Source organism: Opisthocomus hoazin, chromosome 1 (assembly GCF_030867145.1).
Source record: "Opisthocomus hoazin isolate bOpiHoa1 chromosome 1, bOpiHoa1.hap1, whole genome shotgun sequence".
Classification (NCBI taxonomy): Eukaryota; Metazoa; Chordata; class Aves; order Opisthocomiformes; family Opisthocomidae; genus Opisthocomus; species Opisthocomus hoazin.
Genome location: NC_134414.1, coordinates 153,377,661 through 153,387,660, shown reverse-complemented (window position 1 = coordinate 153,387,660; position 10,000 = coordinate 153,377,661). Strand labels below are relative to the sequence as shown.

The 10,000-nt window shown below is 58.3% G+C and overlaps 1 protein-coding gene across 1 annotated transcript; it reads left to right on the top strand.

The window, feature by feature from the left end:
- Window positions 1-1,880: 1,880 nt before the first annotated feature.
- Window positions 1,881-5,479, top strand: CDKN1B (cyclin dependent kinase inhibitor 1B). The gene is made up of 3 exons (XM_075442003.1): window positions 1,881-2,439; window positions 2,965-3,095; window positions 4,074-5,479. The coding sequence occupies exons 1-2, from the start codon at window positions 1,962-1,964 to the stop codon at window positions 3,084-3,086; spliced, it is 600 nt and encodes a 199-aa protein (XP_075298118.1). The 5' UTR covers window positions 1,881-1,961; the 3' UTR covers window positions 3,087-3,095; window positions 4,074-5,479.
- Window positions 5,480-10,000: the final 4,521 nt, after the last annotated feature.

The window sequence follows — 10,000 nt, the reverse complement described above, 5'->3', positions numbered from 1 at the left end:
GCAGATGAACAGGCACCGCTTTGCCAGCTGACACCGTTTGATCGCGGATTTGCAACCTCAAAAATTGTCTCGGCTCCTGCAGACAGGAGAACGTCAGCTTTAATTTTCTGTCAGTGAATTTCTAGTACTTAAGGTTGCTGAGAATGGTTGGAAAACAACTTCCAAGTGCTAAAAACCCCAGAAAACAGACAAAAACAACTTCGCTAATTTTTTATTTCAGCCTTGTGGGTTTTAAACCAATCTCATTTGTATTTTTTTTTTTTTTTTGCCTGGGCGCATCATTATTTTGAGCTCGGGTCAGGCGATACCGCGATTGCTCGGGCGAGTGGTGTAAGCAGAGGCCAGGGGCTGCTACCCCGGAGCTGGCGAAGGTGAGCGGTGCTGCTGCGGCCTGGGCTTGAGCGCCGCGTCATGGTTTTGTTCGCCCTCCGGCGCGGGCAGAATTTAGCCCACGAGAGCAACAGCAGCGAAGGTTTCAGCGGCCCAGCAGAGCTGTGGACCCCGAACCAGAGGGAGTGTGTGTGTCCAAGTACAGCACAGGGTAAAACCTTGATGTCTTCAAGGCCAAAGCGGTTAAACCTTCTCTCAGCCAGTTAAACCCGGTTGTGTTGACCCCTGCCTTGCCGAGACAGCCTGTCACCCCGAAGCGGAGTCTGAAGGGGGTTGCTCTGCTTGCAGAGGACACCTGGCCAGGTGAATCAGCATGAAGATCCTCCAAACATCCAGGCTGTGGACCTGGGCCCCTGGAAACGTCGAACCCTTGAGCACCTGAGAGGTCCTCCAAGGCAAGGAGTGGGCTGCCCTGCCTGGGCAGAGACGAAGGCTGTGGAAGGGGCTGCAGGCACTGGGGGGGGTACAGGGGAGGACACTGCGTACCTGCTCCGGCTATGAAGTTGCTTAGAAACCCCCCCGGCTGCGACCCTCGCCTCGCCCAATCTCCCGAGCACACAAAATCAGGACAAAAAAATCGAAACGTTGTTTTCTTTCCCCTGCTCGCCGAGCCCCGAAATCCCCGCGGAGGCTTTTTTCGAGCCGTTTTTTCGAGCCGTTTCATCACCTCGTCCTTTCTCCGCTGGGGAGGCGGCAAGGGGTGATGCTCCCCTTCCTCTCCCCCCCCCCCCCCCCCCCGCAGCCACCGCAGCGGGGTCGGGGTGCTGCGGGGTCGGGGTGCCGCTGTACCGCCGGGGCACGTCCCGGGGGGGGGGGGGGGGGTGTGTGTGTTTGAGCCCTCCCGCTGTCCCCGAGCCGGCCACCCAACCTCGGCGGGGGGGGGCTGCGTCGCCAGACCCCTGTCCTGGGCACATCAGGGCGGTGGGAGACCCCCGGTCGCGGGAACCAGCCCGAAGGCAGTCAGCAGCCACCATTACCGGGGCAAGCAAGGGGCTGGGGCGGGGGGGGGACACACGACACGGGGCCGGGGCCACCTTTAGAGCCGGCGGCGAGGCAGGGCCGGCCCGACGGGGCGGTTCCCGCCGCCGTAACCAATGGCCCGGCCGGGCTGTTTAAATAGACTCGTCCCGTCAATCATCTTCTTCTTCGTCAGCCTCCCTTCAATCGCCATATTGGGCAACCGAGAAAAGGGCTCGTCTCCGCTTGTTTTTTTTTTTTTTTCCTCTTCCCCCCCCCCTCCCCTTCCCACCCCCCCCACCCCCCCCCCACCAGCCTCCTCCCCTCTCGCTTTTACTACGCGGCGGCGGCGGGGGCATCGGCATCGCCGGCGGGGCCGCTCCCCCGCGCACCGCTCCCCGCACCCCCCCCCCCCGGGGCTCCTCGCCCCTTCTCCGCGGTCCGAGGGCGAGCGGGGCCTCGGCGGGGCCGGAGAGGGGTGAGAGGCGGCGAGGAGGAGGAGGAGGAGGAGGAGGAGGAGGAGGAGGCGGCTGGAGGGGGGAGCGCAGCGAGCAAAACAACCGCCGTCGAGGAGAAGGAGGGTGTGCGTGCGTGTGTTTGGGGGGGGGGGGGAGATGTCAAACGTCCGCGTTTCTAATGGGAGCCCTACCCTGGAGCGCATGGAAGCCAGGCAGTCGGAGTACCCGAAGCCGTCAGCGTGCAGGAACCTCTTCGGGCCGGTGAACCACGAAGAGTTAAACAGGGACTTGAAGAGGCACCTCCAGGAGATGGAGGAGGCATGCCAGAGGAAGTGGAATTTCGATTTCCAGAATCACAAGCCGCTGGAAGGCAGGTACGAGTGGCAAGCCGTGGAGAAGGGGAGCTCGCCCGACTTCTACTTCAGACCCCCCAGGCTACTGAAATCTGTCTGCAAGCCCGCCGGCCGCCAGAGCTTGGACCTAAACGGGAATTGCCAAACCGTGGTTTTTGTCGGTTCTCAGGGAATCTCAGAGGACGCTCACTGTCTAGGTCAAAAAAAGACTGATGTTTCTGAAAATCAGACGGACTGTGCCGAGCAGTGCCCGGGGCAGAGGAAAAGGCCCGCCGCCGACGGTAACGTACCCCCGCCCCGCTGCCCCTCCGCCAGCGCCGGGGCTCCGGGCCCCTTCGCCCCCGACACGCGTGGGCTTCGCCCCGATGGGCACCGGCGCGGGGTGACCCCCTTCCACACCCCCCCCCCGCCTCCTCTCGCCTAAAAAAGCCCAGGTGCTGTTTGCGGGGGGGGGGGGGGGGGGTGCGTGTCCCGCCTTAGGTGGGAGCCGGTAGATGATGCGCGAGGAGAAGCCCCGTGGGCGCGGACCATCCCGTGTGTGTGTGTGTCCCCCCGTCCCGGGTGGGAGGGGGGGGCTCGCAGCGCTCACGCGGAGCGAAAGAGGGACAGGGATTTTAGGGGAAAACGGTGAAGCGGGGTCTCTTCCCCAGAGAGCAGCGCAGCTCCCCGCTCCCCACTCGCCCTCACGTAGCCGGGCGCTGAGATGGGGGATCCGGTAGCGTCCCCCCCCCCCCCCCCTCCGGATGCCGAGAAAACATCTGGCAGGAACGTATTTTAATATCACCCCCCCCTCCGCCCCCCCCCAGATTCCTCTCCTCAAAATAAAAGAGCCAACACAACAGAAGAAGAGGTTTCAGGAGACTCCCCCAGCGCCAGTTCAGTGGAGCAAACACCCAAGAAATCCAGCCCGAGAAGACACCAGACGTAAAGCGCTCAGGTGGGTTCCCCTGAGGGCCTGGCGTTGGGATGCGAGGAGGGGGCGGCCCAGCGGGGGTCCCGCTGCTGGGAGGGGAGGGGGGCTTGGCTGGGCTCGCTGCGGGGTCTTTCCCCAAGCCCTCGGGGAGGGGGGGGGGGATGCGCAGGGCTTGAGAAGAACAAACCCAGGAGCGAAGCGCAGCGTCGTGGGGCTACGGAGACCGGACCCCCCGACGGTGCCGGGTCGGTCCCCCCCTCAAGCGGGCCCGGGGGGCAGGGAGGGTCCTTCTTCCCCGGAGGACAGAGCCGCAGAGCGGCTGGTGCGGGATGCCTGATGACGGGGGGGGGGGGGGTGTTCGAGGGGGCTTCCCGTCTGTGTGCCTCCCCCCGATGCTTTTTGGCCTCCAGTGCCAGCGCTGCCGTCGCACGTCGAGCTCCCACCTCGGGAAAAACAAGTCGAGAAGGGGGCTCTGGCTTTAAAATCCGAGCTAGGCAAGGCGGTGGGGGGGGGGGGTGCGTGTGTGTGTTTTTTTTGGTTGTTTTGGTTTGGTTTGAGACGCTGGCAAAGGGAAGAGAGCGAGTTAATGGGAGCTGGGCTGTGCTTCTCTTCCCCCCCGCACCCCCCCCCGTGTTGTTGTTTTGTTTGAAGGCGCGGGCAGGGGCGGAGGGAGGTGGGAAACTGCGCCGAGGTTAGGAGCCAGGTTTACAAACGCGGATCCGCAGAAAAAAAAAAAAGAGATTTAAGGCCGTAAAAGCCCAAATCGCTACAACGACTTAGTCCCCGCCCGGGGTGAGAGGCGGCGGGGACGTGCCGGTCCCCACTCCTCGGGGGGGGGGGGAAGGGGGGGGTCCGTCCGTCCCTCCGAGGGTCGGAGCGGTCCCGGCTGGGCGGAGGAGGGCGAGGGGCGGCCCCGGGGCCGGGGGTCGCGTCTGTCCCTCTTTCCCCCCCCCCCCCGCCGCTCGCTGACGGGCTGTTCCCCGCGCCCTTCCCCCGCTGCAGGGCCGAGGCGTGCGCGTCCCCGATCGCCGGGTGCGGCGGAGCGAGGAAGAGGTAAAGCTGCGGCGGCAAGGAGAGAAGAGAGCTCGCCGGTCTCCGTGGGATGGGGGAGAGATCCTGTGCAAGCACTGAAAAAAAAAAAACAAAACAAAACAACAAAAAAAAAAAACCACCAACCAGCAGCGGCAAAACAAAAACGACGGCAGAAAAAAAGAGAAAAAAAAAAAAAAGCGCAAACAATAACACTAAAACGTTAGGCACTCTTAAAAGACCTGCCTCTAAAAGCATTGGATGTAGCATCGTGCAATTAGGTGTTTCCTTATTTGCTTCATTGTACTACCTGTGTATATAGTTTTTACCTTATGTAGCACATAAACCCTGTCGGGGGGGGGGGGGGGGGGGGGGGCGGACGAGGGTGACCGATCAGAACTTGCTCTCGAAATCTGGCAAGCAAAGAAATGTATGAAGAGAAGCAGTGTAGGGTTTTTTTTTTTATTATTACTTAAAGATGTATTGTCCCTTTAAGTGGGTCTGCTGTGTTTTTGTCCTCCCCCCCCCCCCTTTTTTTTTTATGTACCATTGTGGGGACCCTGCTCAGAGCAGATTATGACAGGCCGCTTGTGAAGTTTCTTCCTACGGCTTTAAGCTGGAGAGGTGGGAGCTGTGATGATTCCGTTCTGTAGTAGCAGAAGTTGTTGTTGTCGTCGTCCCCGTTCCCCCCCCCCCCCGGACCTCAAATCCATCTAGCAAATTCTGAATGCCTGTAAAAGTCATCTGAAATCATCCCGTTGTTACATTTCCCGATTTCCTGGCTTTGGTGGGGTTTTTTGTGGGTTGGTTTTTGGTTTTGTGGGTTTTTTTTTTTTTTAACTAATCTGGAGGGCTTTTGCTCTGAATTTCGGATATTGCTGTTTTCTGATCTGACCCACTTCCCAAAGTGTTTGTGTGTGAGGGAAAAGGGATACTACATCTTTAAACAGTATTTCTACATTGCCTGTGTACCTGTATGTAAAAATAAAAAAAAAAGTTTGAAGTGTACCTGTGTACATAACTCTGTAAAGACACTGAGAAATTATACTAACTTATTTATGTTAAAAGATTTTTTTTTTTTAATCTAGAAGACAATATTTTTCCCCATAAAGCCAAAGTGGCCTGTTTTGTGCATTTGTAAATGCTCTATTTGGTAGAATTTTTAGGGTGTTTTTTTTTTGTTTGGGGGGTTTTTTTGTTGTTGGGGTTTTTTTTTTCCTTTTTCTGATAATTAATATGGCTGTGCTTAAAGGATTGCAGACTGAGCCAATTTAATTTTTTTTTTTTTTTTTGTAATGTGCGGGGGAAAAAAAAAAAAATCCAGATTGATACTGTTTCACGTCAAGCAATCAATAAAGAAAACTGCCATCTATGAGAAATATGTCCTTCGTTAGTGTGTGTTTCCAGCTCCCTCGGCCCGGCGCGGGAGCGACCCGGGCTCCGTCCAGCAGCAGAAGGGTCCCTTGGGTGTCTCGCCCCGCGTCTCCGCGCAGGTGGACGCACGGAAGGCGGCTCGCTCCCCTCGCTCTCAGCTCTCCTCCGGGATTAATCGGGAATGATGTGCCCTCTCCGTGCAAAAGAGTAGAATTTCCTCTGTCACGATATATTTTTGTCTTTTTATTTTTTGAGGGTCACGCGTAGCTCGAGGTAACGTCTCGCACTCGGGCGTTTGACCCCCCCTGAGCCTCAAAACCCGAGCCCCTCAAACCAGCAGCACCCATCCCGCTGCCGGTCCCTCGCCGGGGCTGCGAACCTTCCCACCCCCCGACGGCCCCGCGTCGAGACCCGGCGTGGAAACCTTCCCCCGCCGCGGCCTTCAGGGCTGGCAAAGATGGCGCCTCGCACCCCCCCCCCCCACCAGATGCTGCGGCAGCGGCCCCCGCACCGCCCCCGCAGCGGGGTCCCGGCGTTGGGGGGGGGGGGGGGCGGTCACCGCCCGAGAGCGGGGGTGGCACCGGGGGGTGGGGGAGGGGAGGCGGATCCCCCGTGCTGTGGAGAGAAATAAATAAATACGTAAATAAGACGGGGGGGACACACACACACAACGCTGGGCGAGTCTCGGGGGGGTGGGGGGAGGCGGGAGCGATTCAGGCCGGTAAACGTGGAAAACCCTGGCGAAATTTGGGGGGGGGGGGGGGAATTAAAAAAAAAGGAAAAAAAAAAACCCCACGTCGTTTCCCCCGCCCCCCTTTTCCCATCGCGAACAAAGCGATCGCGACGGAAAACAAACAGCGGCCGGGGTCCAGCCTGTCGGGTTTGCCCTCGCGGCGTGTCCCCCCCCCCGCGCTGCAAAATCACGTTATTATTTTTAATGTTTCTTTTTTTATTTTTTTTTTTTGTGGCGCTTTTCGCCTCGCCCCGCAGCCCAGCGCCGCCCCCGCCGCGATCGCGCCAGACCCGCCCCGCTGCCCCCGGGGGGGGGTGCGGGGGGGCCGCGTTACCCCCCCCCCCCCCCCCCCCCCCCCCCCCCCGGGGCTCGGGACTTGTTGTTGCGGCCGAGCCTCCGCGGGAGGAAGCGGGGCCGGGGGGGGGGGGGGGCGATTTAAGGTGGCGCCGGGCGGGGGGAGGGAGCCGCGCCGGGCCCTGTGCCTGCGCGGCGGGGTGAATTTTTTGAATTTTACTTCCTCCCCCTCCTTCTTCCTCCTCCTCCTCCCCGCCGCCGCGTTTCCTCCTCGGGCGGCTGGAGGCAACCTTGCCCCGCCGCTCCCCGCAGCCGCCCTCCCTGCGCGGCCAGCGGCCGCTGTAGGCCCCGCCCCTCTAGGCCTCGCCCCGCCCCTCTAGGCCCCGCCCCCGCCCGGCAGGCCCCGCCCCGACTGATGCAATAGGCGCGGCCGGGGGCGGGGGGGCCGGGACCGAGGCGGGGGGGGGGGGGGGGGGGGGTTGGGCTGTGTCGGCGCGTTTCGGGGGTGCCGGGGACGCGGACCCGAGTTTTTGCGGGGTCCCGACCCATCTGCGCGCCTGAGCAGCCTCAGCCGAACAAAAAAACAACCCGCAGAAACGTAATTTTGGAGGAAAACATTCCACTTCGGAGAGGGCGGCGGGTTCTGTTCCGGCGCCTTCTCACGGCGTTTCGTTATTTTCAACTTTTCATTTTAAGACCTCTCTTTTTTTTTCTTTTTCCCCCCCATAAAGCAATCTGCTATTCTCTCGTTCCTTTTTCAAAGCAATCTGCTATTCTCTCGCTACTTTCTTCTTTTAAACACCCTGGAAAAACCTTGAAGACTTTATGCTCTTTTTTAATATTGATTTTTTTTTTTCCTTTTTTTTTTTTCCCCCTCCCACTTTCGATGTTGCGTTTACTTCCTGAGCTTGAATAAAAAAGGGCATTTTTCATACTGGGCGAGCGGCGTCTGCGTCGGTCCAGGGAGGCTGTGTGCCTGCCCTCGCCCCGCCCGGGTTCTGCCTTGCCCACATCAATCATTGCAAGACTCAAAATTAGGCAACGGGTAGAGGGGAACGTGTTTTTCTCCTCTGTTGTGTGTTGTTTTTTTTTTTTCTTTTTCATTAAAAAAAAAAATCCTAACGCACTTTACTTAAAATGCAAATGAATCTTTTTCTGTAATACAAAATTAATAATATAAAAATAAGATGATAATCCACAAGGATAATATAAAAAAGTGCTAAAACCAGACCAGCAGCAGACGATGGGGTTGGACTGGGTGACCCACAGAGGTCCCTTCCAACCCCTACCATTTTGTGATTCTGTGATCCCCTCTCCATCTGCTGCTGCCTGAAGGAACCAAACCAAAACTGACAGGGGCTGCAACCCCCCCCACCCCCGAAAGGGGGTCTCTGGGGGTGCGGAAGAGGCGCTGGCAGGTGGGGACCCCCGCTCGCCCCTGCGGAACTTTGCCCCTGCTCCTCCCTCGTCCCCTTCGGCTCCCGGGGTGCCAGCAGCATGGGGGGTGGCATCCCCGACGGCGTCCCCCCGCGACCCCCGGGGAGGCCAAAGCGAGAGGGGAAAACTCTCCCTCTAGGAATGGGGATGGGGGAGCGGGGTTTGGGGTGACCCCTCTGGACTCCCACCCTGGCTGCGTGCACCCTCCCGCCCTAACAAGCCTTGCCGAGCTCCAGGTTCTCCACCGGCGGTTTGGCTGCTGTTGGGGTGCTGTCGGATCCCGAGGGGGGGTCCCCTCCCGGAGTGCTGGGGGCAGTTGTCTGGCTGTTTGGAGGAGCCATAGAATCATAGAACCATAGGTTGGAAAAGACCTCTAAGATCATCAAGTCCAACCGTCAACCCAGGACCACCACGCCTGCTAAACCATATCCCAAAGGGACACATCTCTACGTTTCTTTTTGAACAACTCCAGGGATGGTGACCCCACCACTCCCCTGTGCAGCCTATTCCAATGCCTGACCACTCTTTCTGTGAAGAACATCGGTTTCGTTCCAATTTTATCCTTGGCCTCACGTCTGAGACTTCGAGCAAGGGTTCCAGTGTGGGCGGTCGCCCCATTTTGCGTGCTCCAGACGCTACTCCCACGAAGACCAAGGAGTCCTTTACATGGAGGCCAAAAAAAAACCATTGCCTGATCACAGAATCACAGAATGTTCAGGGTTGGAAGGGACCTCTGTGGGTCACCCAGTCCAACCCCCCTGCTGAAGCAGAGTCACCTACAGTAGGCTGTAGAGGAACTTGTCCAGGCGGGTCTTGAGTATCTCTAGAGAAGGAGACTCCACAACCTCCCTGGGCAGCCTGTGCCAGGGCTCCGTCACCCTCAGAGGGAAGAAGTTCTTCCTCATGTTCAGCTGGAGCTTCCTCTGCTTCAGTTTGTGCCCATTGCCCCCTGATAAAGCCTTGCTGTCGTGACTGGCTCTACCCAGACTGAAACTGGTGCAGAAAGGGCTCCCTGGTAGACACAGGCACAGCAGTGGTCCTCACCTTCGTCGGGAGAGGAGCTGGAGGTCTGGGGCTGACCATGCCGTGATTTTTTCCTATCGGATGGGAAGGCTGGAGTCGACGCCGTAAACTTGGTAACCTGGTAGACCACAGATTTTGGTGTTTTTTTTGTCTTTTTTTTTTTGGAAGCGAAGTGATAAATTGTTCCCTTCCGAGCCGCCGGCTTCCTGCTGTATTTATTTCGTTATGGTTGGGGACCAGGGTTTGGAAGGGAAGGCACACGCGCACGTGGACAAATATAGATAGATATTTATTTATTTTTATGAGTGGCTTAGTGGAAGAGAGACCTCTACTGGCTTGGCTCGCAGGGCCGCAGCCGGGGTCTGCTGCCGGTGGGAGATCTTGCTCGCCTTCACCTGCTTTAGAAGTTTCCTCCTGGGTCGCAGGCGTTTGCCAAGGAAAGCTGAGGAGCAACCTTTCACGTTTCCCCTCCTTTTTCAAAAAATCCAGCGTAGAGGGAGTCACTCAGTTGCGACTGCTAGCAAATGAATCTGTGACGGTGCTCGGTGTCGTCAAGCGAGGTAGCTCGTTGCCTTTCGGAGGGGGTGAACCTTGGCCGCTGAAGCGTGGCAGAGAATTAGAGGCTTATTGGTCCTGGAGGACAAGGCAGCAGGGCGTTTTCATCCACCCCGGTGATTTCAGCTGCCTTTTATTCTCTTTCTGGTCTTCCTCCGAGCTGGTTGTGTGGCACTGCCACGAGGGTGGCTTCAGAGACCATCTCTCTGGGGTCGGTGCTGTTTAGCATCTTGTCTCTGCTGTCGGGCAGTTGGACAGATGTTGACTCCTGCCTGGGCCATACCTGGGGCCAGTAATCATGGATGCTTATCTTCACAGAATCACAGAATGTTCAGGGTTGGAAGGGACCTCTGTGGGTCATCTAGTCCAACCCTCCTGCCGAAGCAGGGTCACCTACAGCAGGCTGCACAGGACCGCGTCCAGGCGGGTCTTGAATATCTCCAGAGAAGGAGACTCCACAACCTCCCTGGGCAGCCTGTTCCAG